Source organism: Schistocerca cancellata, chromosome 1, assembly GCF_023864275.1.
Source record: "Schistocerca cancellata isolate TAMUIC-IGC-003103 chromosome 1, iqSchCanc2.1, whole genome shotgun sequence".
NCBI classification, from domain to species: domain Eukaryota; kingdom Metazoa; phylum Arthropoda; class Insecta; order Orthoptera; family Acrididae; genus Schistocerca; species Schistocerca cancellata.
In genome coordinates this window covers 800,036,465-800,060,093 of record NC_064626.1, presented here as the reverse complement: position 1 = coordinate 800,060,093, position 23,629 = coordinate 800,036,465, and the positions used below count along the sequence as shown (strand labels likewise).

Sequence of the window (23,629 nt, the reverse complement as noted above, 5' to 3'; positions counted from 1 at the left end):
AAATCATGAAGACAAAATAAGATCTGACAGAACACTTACTTTTAAGTGAGGACAACTAACATGTAATTAACAGCACTAAAAAATCACAGTCCACTAATATTTCATACAAAACTTTAATTTAAATATATAGATCATAAATATACATGTAACAAAAGTTTATAAGACAACTGTGTATTTTACTGTACACTCTTGTTATGAACTTTTACATGTGAGGGTTACTGGTTACAAACAAGTATAAAGAAGTAGAAAACAATACATCCAGAGGCTTGACTGTATAAAAGAACTGGATAAGAGAGTGAGAGAAGGAGAAGGAAACAACATATGTAAATATTGGTGAATAAAGTTTAATTTTACTATTAATAAAAGATGAAATGCTACAAAATATTATCAATGTAGGTAGCACTTTCTGAAAAATAAAAATAAATAATAGTAACACTTATTACATCAGCAATTCAGAAGACAGCTAGGAAGGAAGTGTAACAATACCATTACACTTGTCAAATCACTATATCACAATTTCAGTTCTGAACAGGGCAATTTATAGTACACAGTAGCAACAATAACATTTTATCAAGAAAACAATGATCAGTTTCCTTTAACAGGTTACTGCATATGTACCAGTAATTTTTAACTTCATCAGAATACAAGAAGTAAACAATCTATTTAACTTGCCAAAAATAGTACAGCTAATTTAATGATCTTATGATCACAAAAACCTGAAACATTCTGTTTGATGGGATTCTTATGCAGACATAACTGAATAGATATGAATGGTAATTTAATGCTGCTTTAGTGGAAATGACATTTTTAGTATTTGAAATAAATCATTTCAGGAACAGCCACATCCTGGACACCGTGATGGTCAAGAACGTTTTCCACACGGGCCTCGCACTCTTAGAAGCACCGGATTTGCAAGACCACGACGTTCCGTAGCTGTACCAGCAGGAGGCAATGCTGATGTTGGTGTCAGTGGGCTGTATGATGTCGTGTCAGAGGCAGACCTAGCCTTTACACCTGACTCACGACCCGAGGCAGTAACAGTATTTCAAGGACGAACACGTGAAGAGGAGGTAGTGTATGGAGTCTGCCTGCCTGTGCCAGGATTTGGAGCACTGTTTGCACTGGCAGCCCTTTCAGCTGTAGCAGCTGCTTTAGTTGCTGGAGCTTTGCTATACCGGTACCAGGTGCGGCGTGAGACTGCGGCAGCAGCCCAAACATCAGGCAGCAACAATACAGGAGGACGTAGCATTGGCCGCCAGGCAAATGGCGTGCCACTTGATGCTCTCGGTCCTCAGCCACAGGCACAGGCACATGCACATGTGCAGAGAGCACACCGATCTTCTGGACAGTCAGAAACAAGTGGTTGAATAGTACAGTGTGTAACTGTGTCTGAATCACAATTAAAACATGTCGCAGTACTGCAGTACACACAACAGATGAATAGCGCAAAAAACATTGATTCCAATTAACATAAACTGCATTATGTGAACTGGTGTGAGTGAAATACTCTTTGTGTCAGTACAGCATCAAAATAAGCAGCCAGTATCTTATATTATTGGACAGGAGATAAGGTTGCCAATAAGTGACGTGCACATAATTTATGACAAAGCCAAATCCTTACACAAAAAGTAGATGTTTGTACAGAACTTTCAAAGATGTAGAAAATTAAAATCAGTTATATGCGTGTATATATTATATATTTACCTCTAATGTAAACTTCAATCTATCTGCCCCCCCTCCTCTCTCTCTCTCTCTCTCTCTCTCTCTCTCTCTCTCTCTCTCTCTCTCTCTCCCTCTCCCCCCCCCCCCCTCCCTTACACAATATGGGAATCATTCTTATTATGACTGCCAGAAACCATTTCACAAGTGAATGACTTAAAACTTTACCAAGGATTTCATACAAGAATAGCATTGGTACGATATTACAAAACTTACATGACAAACATTTACTGTTGAATAACCGAATATAGATGAAAACAGCATTTGACAGAAGATGCAGCTAGTGATGAACATTTTATGCTGTTTAGACACTTTTTTGTGTGGTTTTAATGGTTTATGATAGATATATGCTTTCATAGCAGTTGTTAGCAAAAAGGATATAATACTCCTCTTCTCTACTACACACATCATCCTAACACTAATGATCACTTACCTAGGACACACCTTTGCACGGTGATATGACAAAGCTTGACTTGGTATTAACTATCTGGATACAAGTAGCAAACAGGGAAAAAATCTAGGATTAATCGCTGCACATTACAGGGAAACTATAAAAAGTTCTGTGATGCAGTTTCTAATCATTCGACTGTGCACCAATGCCATAAATTTCTATCTTCTCTGTGATCTCTCATGGATAATGATGACCTTATTATTTATCAGTCATTCATTACTCTCAGTCTGCCCCTGGTAGCTGAGTGGTCAGCGCGATGTAATGTCATACCTTCCCAGCTGGGTCGGAGATTTTTTCTGATCAGGGACTGGGTGTAGTGTTGTCCTTATCATCATCATTTCATCCCCATCGACACGCAATTTGCCGAAGTGGCGTCAACTCGAAAGACTTGCACCAGGCCAACAGTCTACCCGAAGGGAGGCCCTAGCCACATGGCATTTCCATTTCCATTACTCTCAAAAGAATATATATATATCTGTGTGTGTGTGTGTGTGTGTGTGTGTGTGTGTGTGTGTGTGTGTGTGTGTGTGTGTGTAAGAAACAGAGAGAGAGATAGAGAGAGAACTGCATCTTTCTTCCAGGTCACTGCCATAAAATTAGTTTGTCATGGCAGAGTCCATATTCTGCTCACTGAAAAATTGAGGTATTAGCCTCTTTTCAATGTATCCATTTTTCTTTGTAGAGCAAACTACGATACATTTCTCTAACAGTTACTGGTGCTGATCCAGAACCAGAGTCCATGCAGTAATATGATAATTTAATACACAGAGACACAAAGTGAAATATATAACTTTCACAATCTCTTGTCAGAGAATTATTTGGTGTTCTTCAGTCACTTTCACTGAAAAGTGTGTGCTCTGTGGGGCCAGTAAAATGGTGCACAAAACAGTGCTCACTAGTATCACTTTTCTGTTTCTCCACTTTCAAACAAGGAAGTTGCAATACAAATATGTTTTACTATTCCTTCACGACTTTTCATTTAATCATAAGGTTTAGATCAAGGATAAAGTGTATTTATAAATGTTTACTCAGTTCAGTTAGTACTGTAAATGATTACTTTTGTCAATGTTTGTTGAGATGACAGTTTCGCAAAAACAATCTGGTGCTACTGAACATGGTGTCTGTTGACAGGGTTAACAGGGAAACAATGGACATTAATGTTAACCTGTAAGGCACCACACGACCAAATCATTTGTGTATAAATGTATATTACTCATTTTAAATATTAGTATTTAATCAAAAATAATTCCTTAATAATGTCATAGTCATTATTGTGAATTTTTATTTGTGCTCAAGATTTAGTTTTAAAAAAATGTAACCAGGAGATATAGTTCTGAAAAAAAAATACTCCAAAAGATAAGCAAATACAATATTTACAAATATTATTGTGTTCCTTATGGAAGATTCTGATAATATATAACAATTGTTCCCCCATAGGACATTTAGTCCATGAATAATAAGTTTGGGATGGAATAAAGCTATTAACTACCATGTTTCATTACAATACATGAATTATTAGTCACTCAGTAATAATGTTACAGCAGTCATTTATCAACAACAAAAAACTCATTTTATATAGTTCTGAAATAAATCTTGACAAATGTAAAGACAGTCTTCCAAATCAGAAAGTTTGTTACTTAATATGAGATTTACCATTCCTTTCAGAATAAGGTATAAAACGTTAAATGTATATAAGAAATTCTTAAACAGAAGGTTTCACTGATCAGTTAAATTCGTTTTACTCAGTTTACATTTCCTTATCAACATGTCAACTATAACCAATTTCTTGACTTATGTGAATGGTTTGAGTCTTCCTTTTTACCAAATTATGTCATCTAATAAACGAATCATTACATATTTATCAGTATTTCTTCCATAACTGTGGATGTTCAGTCTACAGCAATATATATGAATACATCAAGAGGTGCTTTATCATGATTGTTAAACAATTTTATCTGCAGCAAAACAAACACCTTGTTTCCACTCAAAGATGTTTGTCAAGATATTTATGTACTGCCAACCATATGGGATAAGATTACAAATTAATGAATACCTATTAATTTGTACTGTTTTATGTATCCTTTATAATGCAACATACCCTCAGCACACATTAGTTTTGTAATTTTGATAGAGAATTCAAGAAAAAATTTAGGCTACAATTATTTTCTAACAATCCTGAAGAGATATTGAGCCAATATGAACAATTATGATGAAAAAATCAAACAATCAGGAGGAATATGACATAAAAAGTTCACACAAACCTTATTGCATGTAATTCTACGACAAACACATCAAAAGAATTGAAACAATATTTCTGAACATCGTTAAGATTAAATTTTCAAGGAGAATCTACAGTTAAGGCAGGAACTTTATAAGCTGATTTTTTTTTTTTTTGCATTTTTGTGTACTTTTTTTGGCTCAAAGTAATTTATGGTATTAGTCCAAAGTATGGTTAAAAGTACTGGTAACAGCAAAAGTATTGGTTTATTTCTTGTCACGGCATTTTTAACAAAAACGTAAGTAGTCCAACACACAGATTATCAACAAATACTGATACACTAGTTTGTTACAGGCAGTCAACTTGGATTATATTACTCTTGCCTGTGGAAATGTGAACCACCACCATGAATTATATTTTTGTTTTACACTAATAACGATAGAGAAATGATGAACAGAAAATTTTTGAAGCTAAATATTTAAAGTCCAAGAGATAGAAAAGTGTTCTCCCAAAGTCTGCAGCTGCAACAGTAATATGATGGGTACAATGCAAATTATCTGAACAACATAAACCAAGTCAAAAAACTGCTTCAGTAATAATTCAGCTTTGCAAATCAGAGCCACTGGATTATTCTATATGTTAGTGCAGCTTCTCAGGGATACCAAATCATATGTATAAATTTCTGAATATGGAAGATACTGTGCTGGTGTATCTCCAGTGTTTTATGGCAAGGGTTGTGAAAAGGTTTTGTGTCTGAAACTTTGTCCACAGCTGTGTTGGACATCTTTTGAGGCGCACCTACAAAGATATCCAAAGCTGGTTTGGAGAAAACACTGGGAATGAAAAAGTTTCATGAACCACGGATATGCAACCGAAAGATTCACCAGCAGCTAAGACAACTGGTTTTGAAAGCCTTTATTGTACGAAAATATACTTAGCAAAATCAGCACAGTAATGAACTGTTATCTGTGTCCCTACACATTAACTAAATTATATTGTAGACATTTTATATGATCTTGATATTCAAAAGTTACAATGAATTTTGTATGGAAATTCTAGGTTTCAGTTACAGACTCCCAAAAGGGCCTACAATGGAAAATGGCTGCACTGAAGTTCTATGTACATAAACATTAAAAATTGAATTCTGGTGTATACTGAAATAATCAAGAATATTGTCAAATGTTGTTACCGAGTATATTGATGTCACAATTAAATGCAGTTAGAGGCATGTATTCATTTCGATATTGCTATCTTTTCCCAAGTGATAAAATGCAAGTTTTTTTTTTTAATTATAAGAAGTCTTTTTAAATACAATGTAGTCTATTGATTTAACCATATCTCTGATCTTGCATTAATAATTCACATACATATATATTAATGAGATGATAGCACTTTAAATGCAACTTGCATTTTGAACTTTTAAGATTGAAATGTGCCTTTCGTGTGTATTTGTGTAAATTCACATTCATAAATACTTTGACTGGCCCTAAAAAAAAAAAGGAACTTTATATCTCAACATTTCCTGCAACCCCCCCCCCCCCCCCCAATCCACACCACCACCTCCTTTTTCGCAGTCTTTCTATATGCTTTCAGTCATAAATCACAGTTAGCACTCTTGACATATTTTTTCTTGTAAAATTTGTATTACATGCTCTTTTTCATTATAATACCCTGTAATCATGAGTAAATCCTCTATGTGATTACACAACATGACAGCTTCTTCAATTGACACAGTTATCTTACACTAAACATTATTTACTTGCTTATAAGTGCCATACAATTTCTGTCATGTAATTATACCAGATCATATTTGTTACCATCCACAATTCAGACTGGTTTTGTTGTAAGATTATTTCCACAAAGAGATTGAATACTATTGTCAGTCATTTTTATCCTCTTCATAAACAACAATAGCCATGCTCTGTATGTCGCCATTTTACACAGATAATTTTTCTGTACTATATACTTGGTCACTTCATTCCATTGTTGTATTTCAATAACACTTTACTGTACAAAATACTGACACACATTCGTCAAAACTTATTAGGCATAAAACACAAATATGATTTCCTGAAATGTGGCATAGCAACAATATAATTTTTTTGTGTTCCTAATATTAAGTTGAATAAGGTCTATTCCAGTTCCCTTTCAAAAAATGCACATCTCTGCAATGAAGTACATGTCTATGCATTACCAGCAGCTCCTTGTGCCTCAGCAGGTGTCATTTGTAGTCATGGCAGAAATGTGTATATTTGTGCTGTGTCATCAGAATGGTCAATTTGTGACTACAAAGCATTAAGCAACAGGGAAGTGTGTATTTGGATTAGGCTGTTCACAAATGGGAGAACGAATGTTCTAGATGGAGTAATGCTGCTATTTGTAATTCCAGCTGACCAGATTCCTCAGTAAATCCAGTCCAAGAAACTAAAAATTTCAACACTGTCATTGGAATGTTTATATGTTTTGGCAAGAGCTTACCCATGATCTAAGCTGGGAAGAGGCAGGGAGTGGGAGTACTTATAATAGTTTCATGAAAGAGAAGGGGTGGAGAACTAAGCACAATTTCTTAAAAAATGACACTCAAAAATATTGAAAAACTGTTTTCCCTAATCCCCAAAAATAATAATGCTGTCACCATGAAATAGATAACAGCATGTACTGTCTACAGTTCACTTAACTGAGATATTCAAGATAGTATGACATCTGTATTCTTGCCATCAAGCAGGTAATGTTCAGACACATGCATATACTTTCTATGTATATGTTATTAATAATTTTTATATTGGCTAGTAACGTAAAAAAATATTGCACATTCAAGATTTCTTCCAACTTCGAGTGAACTGACATGTAAGCCTGTTTGATGAGGCTAAATACAAGTTTGGTTGGCAAAGATGATCTGAGCCCTTCCTGTGATTCTATTTGGAACTCTACACTGGAGTTGGAAAGGGTAAAGTGGACCTATATAGGTCAACCCTCTGACTAGTGCCCAGGATAACAACTACTGTAATCAAGAGAAAAATAGCAGCAACTGATAGTCACTATCACTCTTTCCTACTGAGATTAGTGGAGCCATCTCTGGATGTTACCATGTAGTTACATACTCATTTAAAATTTCATGAAATTTAATATTTAAAACATATACAGTACAACAAACTCCATAAAACTAAAATAATTTTTTTCAGTAACCAGGACAGCAGTCAACTCACACTCTGGCTTAGAATTTGCATTGTTACCTGACAAAGTGCAACAAAATCATTCTTTGCTTGGAAACAAAACTATCTGGTTGCTCATGAATAATTTATGAAAGTTAATTCCTTATCAATTCCAACACTTCTGTACCTGGTAAGGCAGAATTGAGGAGCAATCCATACAAACGACCCACCATGAGGCTGTCATTGGGAACCTGTAACATGCCTTATCCTTTCATTCAGAACCATATCGCTAACCTCAAGATTAGTAAGTGTTACTGGTTTTTAAAGTGAGAATTCATACCAAAGCTGAGACAGCACAAAAGCTTTAAAGAACATGTAGCTCATCTGTATACTTGGAAGCTTCATATCAAATATGAGACTCATAAACATCATCAAATCTTATGGATTACCATCCTTCTAACCCTTCTATACCCTTTCATGAGTTGTCACTACTGTGTTGCTACAGCAGTTTTGAAACAAGAACAAAAAATTGGAAAAATGTCAATGAATGAGCATTGGAATGGACTCCTCAATGTGGATTTCAAGTTATTAGTGGCAATAGTAAAAACCATTATGTTTAAGATACTTCTTTAAGGGAAGTCTTCTGTTTGTCAGACAAAACCTTGTCGAACCCACAGCTAAAAACACTTCTGTGGTAGGAAGTATGTGAAGAATACAGGTAGAAGACCACAGGTGTACCATTAATGAAACCTCAAAAATATATTGTGTCTCCAGGTAGTACTGAAAGCACTTTTGATATAAAAAGTATGCCTGTTCTATGCAGCCTTTGTATGAAGGCCTACTGTGCAGCTGCCTCCACGAAGATCAGGTTGTCAATGGTGAGACAACATCTAACAAAAGAATGCTCAAACCAGCTTAATTGATCTCTAGAATCCAGGTTAGGTGACAATTTACCATTCACTCCAATGTATATCCTGCACAAGCTAAACAGCAAAGTATGAGGCACATTTGATTCTCCTCCACTTGGAGGAAGGTGAACAAAATTGTATCTCTCCAAGAGTTTGGATATTGTCTACCACCCACACATTATGCAAAAATTTTAGAAGGATTTTTGTTGCCACACCATCAAGTGTTTTGTTAATTATTCAGCCATGATAAGATGTAGTATCACGAACATCACACAGAACCAAATCTACAGTTCGAGACATGGACAGAGATTGAATTGTTGCCGGTTGCAAGTAACAGCTGTGGTAAGCACGTACACGTGCTCTGAACTTGAAGCTTGGAGAGAGAATTTGTTGCTTGCCACCAGCATCAACCATGACAAATTACAACAAATGGAATAAAAATTCACTAAATAACTTGCTACAATCACATTTAAAGCAAGCAATGACCAAGACATTCACAGCAGAACATTATGAACATTACAGAATGCTCAGTGGGTGTTGGAGAACATATGACGTAGATGCACAGAACAAGCTTAAACTCGACTGCCATCGCTCGTGACTCCAAATGTAACTCCCATTTTGAAAAAAATTGTCATTAAATGATCTGCTGTTCAGCCTACTCCTATCAACAATTAGTTAATGCAAATGAAGTGCCAGATTCAGGCAGCAGTGGCAATAATCTTCGCAAAATGCTCCATCACTGTATGGTCGATGTTGCCAGATGTTTCATAGGATCCTTGCACTGCAGTCAATAGAAATGTTTAAAATGACACCATCTTCAGACATCTGTAGCTGTATTGTATCATTGCAAAACTACATGTGCCTGAAGATTATAACATTTAAAAAAATCTCCAGGTAGTGTTTAGAGACCCTACTTCAGGTCCACTGCTAGACCTAACCTAATGTGTTTTTCAGTGGCTTCCTATACTCATGCTGAGCTAGTGGAATATCTTGAATGCTCAAAGATACTCACAATGGCCAATTCTTGCTCTCTTTGATAGTTTCAAAACTCACTGGACCAGGGTCCTTGTGACCTGAAAGGCTTCAAAGGTCCTCTACAATTACCTGGTACTTTATTTTTGAGGAGCCTTATAACTGCCACTGAACAGCATTTCTCTATCAACCAGGTAACAGGCTATCTTTGTAGCTGGTCTGAAAATTCTGGAAAGGCTTCAGCAGCTGAAAGGTGGATAACATATTTAATGTGAGCAGTGGAAAATATATTCAGCTACCTATGGCAGAGAGTGACACCATAGTAGTGCAGAATTGCATGGTCTGCCCCACTTTTATTATAAGGCATAAATCTTCTGAAAATGTGAGGACTTCGGCAGCTCAACTGGGAGGAGTAGGGGGGGGGGGGGGGGGGGGGGAGAGCAGTGGCTGATAACAAAATTCAATAGCACATTATGCATGCTTAAATCCTCACTGAGGAGGATGGAAGAGCTCTTTGCCTGCAGTATCATTAGCAGACATGTAATCACTATATATACGGACCCACACTACTTCAGAGGCTGCCTGTGTATCGATCATGAAGGGGAGAGACAAGGAGAGCAAATTTCTGTAATTAAGCTGGCTATACTATGTTTAGCTGTCTCCCTATTAATGTCATCCTTTTTGGTACAGACTATAGCCTCTTCACAATGGTACACCAGTACATTTAAGAGGAGTCCCTTTGAGACAATGGTCCAGTGTCTCCCCAAAAAAATAGTTATGGTTTCTTAACTTGCCCTGAATTAATTTAAGTTACAACTGCAAAATCTGGGGCATTTTATCAGTTATGTCTGACTGTCTCTGCCTAATTTTCCTTGCTGCTCACGTATGGCAACTGAAAGTTCAGAGGGACCAGAGAGACTGTTTGGTTCCCTCCAGCAGACTTCACAGTCCATTAATTCCATGGAAAGGAAATATTGTGGAATGGTCAGACAATTTCTGACATACTTTTTTCTGAAAATAGTCTTCATTCAGTGTTTTCTGAACTCCTCCTCCAGTACTGTTTACAGAGCACAAACAGTAAATGGATTGTGGGGAATGCAACTTCCACCTGTATCACAGTCAATTTTGTAAATCTTCTGTCCATTCTTCAGTGTTACAGAATTTCAGTGTTAGACAAATTAACATTCTCCTTCCAACAGTTTACGCAGATTTCTAAGCTCTTGTAAGCAAGTGAGAAATCTGAATTCAGATTAGTTAAGTAATTTTTATGCCAAATTACAAAGTTCAAACTTAAGCTATATAATGTCTTACCACAATGTAATGGTGCTATTTCCATGGAGGTTTATTACTCTTCGTATTTCGTGTACCTTTAACTGTGTCGTAAACATCTCTAGATATCATACCCAACTGCGATGTACCAGCAACAGATGAAATGGAAGCCTGTAATAATGAATAAGAATAAAGCATGTGAAGCTTGCCAAACATGCAATATTCGCCATAACTGTACAAATTACAATTAAATGACAAAAAATCAACCTGATCAGTGCCAACTGGTTCCCACACAGGAAGAGAGCTGACTGGATGTTCCATTTCTTTGTCAATATCCCTCTCTGCTGATTCTTGAGTAACTTCTTGTATAGGATTTCCTGGTGATCTATCCAAAAGCTGTAATACGTAAAATTTTGTTTCAGTATTTTCAAAGCTACAAATTTTATTAGAGTAAAACTGATGTAATGTTACATTCCTTGCATCACATTTTTTCTGGATTTCCAAATGGGTTGTGTAGCTCTATACTGTTGTAATGATCTAATACTTCATTTATACATATGAGTATTGGACAGAATTTCATGCTTTTATGAACAGGGTGGAGACGTGTCTCGACACATGCACCAGTGAGAATTTCTCATACACTTGAGGTTATTGCACAATTACTTGGCCTGGCACGGAAAGAGATGGACGATGGTAATGAAAGAATTTCCAGAGGTAGCAAGAACTTATAATGTAGAACTGTTGAAAAAATTGTAATTTCTAAGTGAAATGGGAATAAGTGATTTGAAAACTCAAAAAGCATCAATTGCAACCATAAAGAAATGCTCTTACTAACAACAAAAACTGATTCAAGTAAATTTGGCATTTCATCCTGGAAAAACATGGAAGTCTCATGGAAATCTGTTGATGACACAAAGTCATCACCCTCATGATGTTATGTTCACGTTATGCTGGATCTGTTGCACTGGCAAAACAAATAAAATTTTACATGCATTAAATAAAAAAATAGCAGCTGTTGGTATGTCCCGCAGTGCCTCACACTATTGATGCCCCCTCCCTCTACACTAACATTCCTAATGCCCATGGCTTTGCCACTCTTGAAAACTACCACCGCCAAAATGATTTCAAACCTACAACCTCCTTCCTAGTCATCATGACCTCACCCACAATTACTCCACCTTCGAATGCATCATCTACAAGCAAATCCACAGGACAGAAATCGCCACCCGCTTGCCACCATCCAATGCCAACCTATTCATAGACCGTCTAAAGGAATTCCATCCTAAACATCCAGAATCCCAAACCCTGATGACATCTTCATGATCTGAACCTTATCCAAATTCCTCCAAAACATTAACAACTTTTCTCCCATTTGCTTTACCTGGTCCTCTTCAACCCAATAAGCCACTTTATTCAATGTTGACACCCAACTCAAAGACATTTACATGAGTACCACTGTCCATATTAAACCTACCAACCATCAGCAGTACCTCCACTTCGACTTCTGCCACCTTTTCTGCACAGCCTAGCCGACCATCTGTAGGGATGAGCAATCCCTCTCGAAATATACCAATGTTCTTGCCGAAGCCTTCACAGACAAAATTACCTTCCCAACATTGTACAGAAAAAATTCTCCCACAATCTGTCTCTTCAGTCACCTACCACCTCCCAGAGTTCCACCGTCCAGCCGCAAAGGAACACTCCCCTGATGACTCGGTACCACCCAGGACTGGAGTAACTAAATCACTTTTTTCACCAGGGTTTCGACTGTCTCTTGTCATGCCCTTCTACCCACTATCCTTCGCACCCCTCCCACAACGGCATTCCACCACCCACCAAACCTATACAGTACCCCATTCATCTCTACTCCGGTCTGTGACATCTGGATATTGCCTACCAACACCAGCTTTTTGAATTGGACAGGTGGGAATTGTCCCTGTGATGTATCTTACATTCCCATAACACCCTGACCTCAACAGTCATTAGTTCCTATCCTTCATCCACCTATCCCCTTCCTTGCTCCCACTCCAGCATCACACAGCTTTCTATTCTACCCAACGCACCCACAAGTCTTTTTTCCACCCTCCACTACTTATCTGCTACCACATCCCCCACTACCTCCCCCCCCCCCCCTGCCCCCAAACTTCCAACTGCACCTAGCACCCAGCTGCCCTACCCTGTCCCTGGCGCATGGTCCAACAAGCAGCACTTTGTTATCCCCACCCCTACCCTACTGCCCTCCCCTTCTCACTGACCTCAACTTGATTTTAGCAGAGGAAATGGCAAGACGTTAGAGATTACAGAAAGACAGACCCTTAATGGAAGAAGATGAAAGATTAATCAGGAAAAATCTGAGTGAGAAGCAGTTTCTCAGAGTTAATCTAAAAAAATTATAAACTATTTCAAAATACAAAATTACTGAAATCTATATAAAATAACAATAACGAAAGCACTATATCAGTTATCTGTAGATAACATCACAAGAACTTCAGATTCTTGAGAAGTAATGTATGGAATCTACATGTAACATCACTGCAAGTTCGTTGCAATGGTCAAGGTGTGGCACAAGTGATTCAAGGAAGGACACATCATTAGCTGATTACATATGATCTTGAATGCCACACCACATTACCAATACCATTGTCCAACAGGTCGATACCCTCACTATTGCAGACCCGTTAGTTATAGTGGCAGCCATTGTCCTGGAGGTCAGATTGAGCACTGGACTTGCAATGGACATTCAGTGGCCTCCATACAACTGTGCCATTCTCTGATGAATTTTCATTCTCTGAACCCCTTTCAGTGTAAGGAAACACACTACCCCTCCCCCACTGCTCTTCTTTTAAAGCCTACATTTCTGTTTTCAGCATGGTCAACGCATGCATGTGCTTGCTCTGTCACACATGTTGACACATGCACATGCCCACTCTGTCCTCATGTGGGCGTGCGCCCATGTCCCTAGCAGAGTGTTAGGAGCCTCCTTACTCTTATAGCGAACACAACTTCTTCTGCAAGCAATGGCATTACGATCCCTTCAACAGTTTTCATTTTACAGCCTCCAGTTCAATTCTTTCTGAAAAACTCAATTACATCAGAACGTTAGATCCAAGATCTTATGAAGATGGACAACATGGACTAAAAGACAAAATAATTTAATCTTATAACAGTTGCCTAGCAATGATGAGAGACTGAAATCAATATTTATCTTTATCTTAATCATATATGAAAAAAACTTACAACATGGGTAGAGAAAACCTACTCACCAAGTGGCAGAAAATGGAAATAAACAGAAATTCAATACAGTTTTGCACTGTCATTTAGTGAGCAAAATATGAGCTTAATGAGTATCCAACCACACATGCGACTGGACAAGGAAAGAAAGATTTGTGACCTTTAATAGAATTAGAAAGAGCTTATTTTGAATTAAATTGGCAGAGGAGAGAGAGAATAGGAATTGGGACAGAGCAACAAATAAAAAGCTGAAAATCACATTTGAAATTCCAATTAGCAACCATTCTGACTTCTCTGAAACAGATTTAAATCAAAGTATGGTGAATCAGAAACATAGAAGCAACATTAAAGTTGCTGTAATCAAGAAAGAACAAGGGTTTGTTGCTATGCTGCATTCGTTGCAATGTGCAAGCTAGCTACTACAGGAAAAGCTAGATGTAGGATTCTACATCATAAGCAACATCAAACATATGTAAAATATAAACATATAGTAACAAATATTGAAATAAACAGTGACCTTGTAACTTGAAACTAGAAGCATGTGGTTGTGTGTTGTTACTGCAGAGTATTTCTCATGTAATAATTGTAATGATCATCGTGAATTAGGAAACTTTCACATATTTAAGAGAACACTAGACTCATTTCATAGTTTGTGGAGATTTCAATATGGATGACTTAAAATTTTTCTGACAAATCCAATCCGATTTCAGTGGTGAATTTTCCAACTATAGTGTGCAGTAACAACTAATAGGTAAAAATATTTATCCTATCGTTAATATACTATCTAGCCAGGATGCCCAAGCACAATTAATGAGGATGAAAAATGTAGCACATCGTACAGTCCTGAGACACAACAATGAGGCTCATTAATGATTCTAGGATGCAATGCAATATTTTACAAATACGATAAGAAGAGGTGGAATGAGATATTGCATATATGCAGACAGAAATTAATGTGAAATTTTAATATTGCATGAAAAATTTGTATCAATGTTTGAAATTAGCTTCCCTAGAAGTCAGCCAGAAAGTCCATAAAAAGTAAAACACGGATAACTAAAGAGATTAAAATACCATACAAAAAGAATAAAGACATTTCCATGAAAGGCAGAACTAATAAAGATCCTGTATAAATTGTATATAAAATAATTATTATTTTAAGAATATTTATTAAACTGTTCCAGAAATAAATATATCATGAGAAATTATTTGTTACTAATAATGGAATTAAAACTTTATGAAACATTATGAAATGAGAGACAACACAACTAGTCAGTGCACAAGATACTATCACAACTAAACTGAATGACTTTGTTGTGATTATTAAAAATACTTTAACAATGTATTTGTTACAAATCACCTTCTAAATGCAATAACAAAAGGATCCAATAGCTCAATTCAAGAAGCAAGCAAATACTTTAATATCACCCCATACCCTGACTGTGTTGCAGGCTTATACTCTTATGTTGCTGTCAAGCCAAGCAGACACACACAACACATTAAAAAAAACAGTAAATGACATTATTGAGAAAGTTGTTAACTAATTTCACACAAATGAGTCAGATTTAAATTTTGAAAAATAAAGGGAGGGAGAGAGAAAGGGGGCATTCTACGTTTGTTCTGGTTCTGGAAATAAATTTATCTCTTGCTCTATAATCACAGATAGAGCCATTTGATATGTATAATCTAGAGGTATTTGCAGAAGTAAAGCTGTGAGGGTGGGTTGTGAGTTGTGTGTACATGGACAGGAAGTTTTAAATTAAATTTATATTACAAAACAAATGAAAAATTCTATCAGAGAATCAAGCTGTTCAAACAACTGCCCAAAGAGATTGAAGAGCTAATTAAACGTAACATAAAAAAGGAGTTAAAGTATATTTCTTAAATAATACATACTAAATGTAAAGGATTATTTAGGTAAGACAAAGTGTGGAATGATAAAATGCAATGCAAATTAATAACAAAATGCAATGCAAATTAATAACAAAATACATATGTCATTCTTCAATATACTTTGGACAGTGTTATTGGAAAAGCGTATGCACAAGAACTGTGAAGGATAATGCTAACCTCCTTTCACCTTTTTGAGATTAACATTCTCTCCATTGTGTTGGGATGCCGACTCAGTTGAAAAGGTAGGGCTATAATAATGGAACTGATACCAGCGGAAAGGCTGTATGTGTGAGTAATGATAATCCTGATCAAGCTTTGTGTGTGTGTGTGTGTGTGTGTGTGTGTGTGTGTGTGTGTGTGTTTTCGAAAGAGAGAGAGATTATGAAAGATGTGTGGATGAGCAAATCACTAATTAAGGAGGTAACTAACTTACTTGCTCATTAACAGATGAAGTGTTTTGGAATGAATATTTAAGTTGTTTCTCCTTAATAATGCCTCCTTCACTATGGATAAATTTCTCGACGTACAAAAGTAGTCTACAGAAAACCTGTAAAAGGCCAGCATGTAGCCACATAATTTTAAGATACTGGAGTTGGATAAAAATGTGAAAACACCATGAGAAATGCATTCTTGAACATAAATGCAGCTGCTAGCCACGCCTGTGGGTTGTGCTGTACTTTCTGACTACGAACGACACCTGTGCAAAGTCCTCAATATGTTGCAAGAGTCAGCCATTGTCAGAACAGTTGTTCCGTGTAGTTGTGAATGCATTGTGTCATAGCTCATTGCCGTCAAATGTAGGCAAATTGTTTGTAGTCATACAGTCATATTGAATATTTAAACCGCATACAGGGAAAGCAGGAAAATGTCACCCACTAAGTCACAATACAGACAAAAGCGTGTGTTCGATGATCATGACAACCGGTCATGGAAGAGGATTGTGGCAAAAATTATGATGAAGACAGTTGCTAAATCACTGCAGAACTGAATGTCACACTCACACAAAAGCACTAATCAGTGACACAAATACCAGAAACAGGAAAACATCATGCAAAAGCCATAATACCTGGACTATGGTGCAATGGAAGAAAGTCATTTGGTTAGATGACCCTTGTTTCACACTGTTTACAGCTTCTGGCCGAGTTTAGGTCCCAAGAGTGAAACAGGCAGAGGGTTCATTGACGACTGGGCAGCCATTTCATTGGATTCCATGAGCCCCTGTGGTTACTCTGCAAGGTCACATTACTGCTAAGGATTATGTGACCATTTTGGGTGATGCTGTGTTCCAAGATGACAACGTCCTTGTTCAAGCCAGTCACTGTTACCTGAACTTGCCACCATTCTACAAGAACCTTGAAAATATACAGGACCTGTACTTATCCATTCCAAAATGTGTGTGGAGGTTGTTCTGAATGCCAATTGGTTTCCTACACCACATTACGCATGGTAATATGTTGTGTTTATGGTGTTCCCACAATGTCAAAAATCTGTATGTATGCAACTTTTGTTTTGTTGATACATTCTCCATAATATCATTTGTCATTAATAATCATATATACATGATGTTTCACTAATTAATTAAATATGACAGTTCTGATGTAAAAAGTTTTGGAAATTTGTGGTAAGGTCTTGAGACCAAACTGATGAGGTCATCGGTCCCTAAGCTTACACACTATTTAATCTAACTTAAACTAACTTACGCTAAGGACAACACACACACCCATGCCTGAGGGAGGACTCGAACCTCCGATGGGGGTAGCTGCCCAGACTGAGACAAGAGGCATCAGACCATGCGGCTACCCCGCGCAGCTGTCCTGATGTAAGAAATTATCTGTTAGACAGCTGTGAACAAAACAATAATGCCCCTGAAGCCTATTTTAAGTGGGATTATACTATTTAAAGCAACAGTAAAATCTATGTCTAATGAAGAAGTTTTATACACCACTTTTATTTGTGGGTAATGTTTAAATTTTTTGTCTGCTTTAGAATACTTTTGTGGTCTACTGGTAGCAGTGTTGGTTGCTGACTTGGAAATTCCATTGCTGGTAGTCAACACTGATTTTTCTGTGGAGAGAAAGGGCGGACTGTGGTACACTCAGCCATGTGTAAGCAAACAAAAACTTAGTTACCAAAAATGCAGCGAAACAGTCTGACTCCGCCAAAGTGGCCTCAAATGAAAAGCCTAGTATAAGGCAGAGAGCCACACACCTATTTATCACCTTCCTGACTAAACTGTATCATCCGTTATGAGTGAACTTCATTCAACTTACATAGTTTGGAGAGAGAAAAGAGTCATGGGAAGGTGGTGCCATTTTACTGGGTACGAAAAATAATAAAAGAAAAAATAAGCACAGAGGATTCCTGAGAATCAAATTACCAGATGAATGAACGTAGATCGCGCAATGACTTGGGGCGCAACATTGGTACCAATCTGATGAGGATTTTTAAATTGTATCACACTCTTCGTTGGATATTCATGATAGATAGCTAAATACAGATTTTAACGAGAGTGCACAAAATCTGGATTTTTTATAGCGGGTTTGAGGAAATGCTCCTTTAATGCAATGAACTGTCAAACATTTTTTTAGCAATAACTAATAAACTTTCATTAAGAAAGACAATGTAGTTGTCCTGCCATCAAGCAGCAAAATGTGTCCCTGGACAAAGGTGGAGCAACATGGTGAATACAAAGCTCTACGATGATTGTGCACTTACAAGGCATGTGTGCAACTGACAGAAAATGGCATAGCAAGCTGGGAGATGATAGCTGGCTGCACCGAGAAGAAATCAATACAAAAAGACAAATTCGTGCAGATCAGTGTATGTTGATTGTTGATTTTTGTTGGAAGTTGTTGAGTATCAGGCTACCAGGCATATACAGGGTAGTATGTACATTTGGAGCCACGCTTCTAAGACAAAAACTGCTGGATGAACGAAAATTGAAAAATCAAGTGGTATGAGATGGGAGAGTGAACAATCCCTGAGCCATTTTGGAAGCCACCTTGTTGGCTGCAATTCTTTATTTTTCAAATGAAAAAGGGGTCATGTGACATTAAATAGAAAATTAAATAATAGAAACCATTATGCCTTTCATCTGAAAGTTGCCTTAGTCAGTTCTGAGTTATTATTGTTGTGTCTCCCTTAAAGATGCTGTGAAAACTGATGGCATTAACACAAGCCAAGTGCATTGAGACAGCTGAGTAAAAACCATCACTCTCCCACTGACATACTTTTTACAGATGATCTCTATGTGAATGGTGATGCAACTGAAGAAAATCACAGATAATAGTCAGGTGTCAACCAGCACAGGATGGATCCATCAAAGGTAGTCGGAGCATCAAAAGTGATGGTCTTGTGTGGAATATGGGGCTCCCCTATTGCTAGGTCATAGATGTTCACAGAGGTCCAGTGGAATGGCCACCATATTCTCTGTATTTAAATCCATTTGATTTCTCTCTGTAGAACATGTGAAGGCGACTGTGTATGAAACCATACTGGTTTCAGCTCTCTGAGACTGCAGATGTGTGTGAAAGTTGCATTTGCATGAGTGTGTGTTTGTGTGTGTGTGTTTGTGTGTCTACTGCTGAAAAAGGCCTTAATGGCCGAAAGCTATAATTGTGTGAATCTTTTTGTTGTGCCTATCGCGACTTAGCATCTCCGCTATATGGTGAGTAACATGTTGCATCAAAGATGGTAGCTTGCAAAATGATTGCCATGTTAGTAATATACCCTCAGGTTTCCCCCATCTCCCATTTCATACTACTTGACTTTAAATTTCTGTTTATCCATCAGTTTTTGTTTAGGTGGTTCTACACCTATGGGAAACACTGCAGACCATACAAAGGTTTAAAAAGTCTGAAGATGGTTTTCTTTTTCTTTTAAGTTGAATAAGATCTGAGGTCAAGGTGGTGAGCATATAATTTAACAGCCCCAATCTGCAATAGAGGGTTACTTGATACACATTCATTTAACAGCAGTTCTCTTTATGTCATATTTTAATGGCCTTCAGTAGTGGGTAAAAAATTAGATGTATTTCTTCTACTTTACTGGTTTTCAAACTGTAGCCATTTAGAATATGAGTGTAGAGCATGTCCTTTGTACCACACAGTGCAGTATGAACAGCACACAAATGTCACTACACCAACCAGAATGAAGTAGTTTTATGTCATACCTGAAATTAATAAGGTGTGTATCACATTCAGAATGTGCTTTTCATTTGGCACCATTTAGGAGCATTTGTGACTTCTGGACTGCTACAAACATGGTGAATATTATTCACAGTTCATAAATAAATAGTCTTTACAAAAATAATGGAATGTTCCATATTATTATCCATTCCTAACACATATGTTGAACATTGGCACAATAAAACTGGTTGCTTGCAGTCTTTACAAAAATAAACAAAATTTAATAAAATCTAAATTCTGACTACTGATGAGGAAGCTACTCCATAGTATATATTACACATTATCATATGAATACCAAGGACCTTCGATTATCACATTTAATAAACTGTTTTGATTTGGAAATTCAATTAACTGTAACAATAAAAAAAAATCCACCACAACCACCACTACTACTACTACATATATTGATTGTATAGTCCAGAAAACCAATGGATCCATTACTGACAAATTCAAAAGCATAATGCCATAAAAGCAATTCTCTACAAAGAAAACAATATTTAACACCTACATTTAATTTAATATATGTATAACCAAAAGAAGACGACCAGAGTTTTCAATGAAAACTTTAAAGGCAGTAACAATAACTGCACAAACATTTCATGATTTTCACACCAATGTGAACAGTTCATCATGTAATGGCTTCCTTAACAAGAATGTAGTACTACCATAGTTGATATAGGCACACCTGTCAGACAGAACTTCACATATGCGATGGTTCTGCCCATACTTAGTATGGTTCTACATTATTGTTTTGTGTAATATCTCTTGATAATGTCCAAGGGAATGAAATTAGCTAACCAGTAATGAAATAAAATGTTTATTTCAAATAAAAGAAACCAACTTCATGCAGGAAATGATTTCTATATAAACTGATGTCCAAAATTAAAGCAACAAATGGGAATTTTGTAAGATTGCATCTATTTTTCTGAAAAATAGTATAAACAGGTGACACAAAAGTAAAAACAATGTAATGAATACAGAATGTAAATGACCACAACACACATAACAGTAGACAAAAATGTTCTTTGCGTTTGCCAACTTAACTGATTTGCACACACATCTGACAACAAGTTAATGAGCTCAGTATGGGATGTGACCACCTCTGGCAGCGATACAGGCCTGACAATGATAGGGCACACTGTCAATGTTGTCATCAATTTCTTTCTGAACAGCTGCTCACAGGTCTGGGAGAGTGGTTAGTGGATGTTGACGTGCACCCCGTCCCCTTAGTGCATTCTAGACATGCTCTATAGGATTCAAATTGGGAGAGCAAGCAGGCCATGCAGTATCTTCCATTTCCAAGGAAACATCAGGCACCCATGCTCTATGAGGTCAAGCATTATCGTCTATCAGTACAAAGTCTGGGCACACAGGAGAGCTTCTGTAAAGTTTGGAAGGTAGGAGACGAGGTACTGGCAGAAGTAAAGCTGTGAGTACCAGGCATGAGTCGTGCTTTGGTAGCTCAGATGGTAGAGCACTTGCCCGCAAAAGGCAAAGGTCCCGAGTTTGAGTCTCGGTCGGGCACACAGTTTTAATCAGCCAGGAAGTTTCATATCAGCGCACACTCCGCTGCAGAGTGAAAATCTCATTCTGGATAACCAGATGTGTTTTCAGTGAGTGAGAAATCTGGAGAATGTGAACGCTAGGGCAACGATCTGATCAGGATAGCACAAGAAAACATCAACAGAGACCTTGAAGATAGGGCACAGGAGCTGACCTTGACAACATCACAAATATCACTCTTGCTATCCAAATTACCAGCTATGCAAACAAGAGATGATGTGCTGTGTACATATTAGCACTCCATATTATCATACCTGCTGCTGGGCCCTTATGACAATGACAAATGTAATCTGGCAATGTTTATTCCCCTTGAAGCCTTCATACACAGGTATGTCTACTGTGAAAGTGTACTGATACTGGTGTTTGTGCATGGCTATCAACCTCTATCTATTGACACATCAGGAGACTGCACAACAATGGTAGCCATGATTACAGTCCATTGTGCTCAAGAGGTCATTGCACTGTCTATGTGGATGCTATCTTGCTGTAAACAAGCCCATTTCCGGACTCGAGATATGTGACATGGCTGTACAATCCTGCATGGACAAGTGAATACTATATATATTCTCATGGACTAAAGCTGTGTGGGGCCACTGATTTCCTGTGTGACATTGAATAAGGCCCTCGTGATCACAACAGTTCCATATTCACATGACAGTCGTCATGGGATCCTGACCTATAATGAGCAGCACCAACATGTAACGATAAACCACTGTCTTCATAGACCGCGACCCAGCCCTGTCGAGTTCCAACACATGCTGGTTGATTTTTCTGCTCACACAAGGCGTAACACAACTCTCTCGCAGATTACTAATATCCTAATGTGATTTATGAATGAGTAACTCATTGCATAACATTTTTCTTATATACAGAATGTAGACAGTGTCATTCAAACATACTTTGAACAGCTATGCTAAAATTCTGTTCTAACTAATTGTACAGATAAGCATGCACTACACTTAATGTCAATTTGATGTTTGTTGCATGCCATCTTCATGTTAGTGCAATTTTAATGCCCAGCAGAATAATTTGGCTTTGTAGCCACTGTTTATATCTATCCTTCTGAATGTGTGCAGTTCTGGCTGAAGAGAATTTTTAAGTGAGTTCAGTGAGTATACACTGTGTAGCATACTCCAAATGCCCTACATACTTGTAACTCCTTGGACAAAAAGATGAACTGTCTTTGGTCAGTGTATATGTGTTTTACAAGTGCTTTAACATGCATCATTGTTAGAATCTGCGCAAGATACAGTGACCGATGAGCAGTGACCAATTTGCATCCAGAGCACTTGGCAAGATCATTCATGTGTTTGGAAAGGGAGGCCGACAGTGTTTGCCCCCTTTTGGTCAGTTGGTGATATAGAACTGAGGCGCATGCTCTGCAATTTTCTTGAACAATTTTTACAGAAACTATCCAGTAAAAAAATTTTATTTTTGCATTACTTATAGCTTAAGAAACAAATTTTAACATGGCAACATGGAAAATGTGTAGGTTTTACTCAAAATTTGCCACTCATAACGATTCTCTGAAAGTTACAAATGGTTAACGAGTAAAGTGAAAATAAATCACTATTTCTGTTGCATTTTCAGTGGAATTCTTTTCAGATACTAAAAAAAGCAGAGATGACAGTAGATCTTTCTGGATGGCCACCATGCAAGTGTGGGTGTGGAGGGGTTCCACTTAATATTTAGAAAAGATGTGAGTGTTGGCTTCAGTTTAGAACAGCACTTTCCCTGCAGCTCTCAACATTTCCCCTACAGCATTGCCTGTAACCTGTAATATTGCCTCTCTCCTAATGCATGTCCTGCCAACTGCACGTCTACTGTCCATGTTATTCTGTGCTCACTCAACATGTTGGAAATTCAAGACATCAAAGAAATTTAGTGTCCTCATGCTCTATGCTGAATGGTGTGATGAACAATGCAAATAGCTCTTCAACCTTAGTTTCATGCCGTCAGAAAATAAAAATATGACATCAACATCCTCCAGAAGTATACTACTATATTTTAAAGCCTATTTTTTCCTTGGAAAAACTAAATATCTGTTGTTGTTGTGGTCTTCAGTCCTG

General features: G+C 37.3%; 2 protein-coding genes across 7 annotated transcripts in view; one reads left to right on the top strand and one right to left on the bottom strand.

Annotated features, from left to right (window-relative positions):
- The window catches only part of LOC126187884 (uncharacterized), a 396,025-nt gene extending 394,258 nt beyond the window's left edge, over positions 1-1,767 (top strand). The window contains exon 8 of the mRNA XM_049929227.1: positions 834-1,767. Within this exon, the coding sequence (XP_049785184.1) occupies positions 834-1,367 (534 nt within the window). The 3' untranslated portion in view covers positions 1,368-1,767. The remainder of the gene's footprint in view (positions 1-833) is intronic.
- LOC126187852 (uncharacterized) overlaps positions 1,216-23,629 on the bottom strand; it is a 240,019-nt gene continuing 217,605 nt past the window's right edge. For all 6 annotated transcript variants that reach the window (XM_049929171.1, XM_049929214.1, XM_049929197.1 and 3 more), the window contains 3 exons: positions 10,957-11,085; positions 10,732-10,860; positions 1,216-1,341 (listed from right to left, as the gene is read on the bottom strand). In XM_049929171.1, the coding sequence (XP_049785128.1) occupies positions 10,747-10,860; positions 10,957-11,085 (243 nt within the window). In that variant the 3' untranslated portion in view covers positions 1,216-1,341; positions 10,732-10,746. The remainder of the gene's footprint in view (positions 1,342-10,731; positions 10,861-10,956; positions 11,086-23,629) is intronic.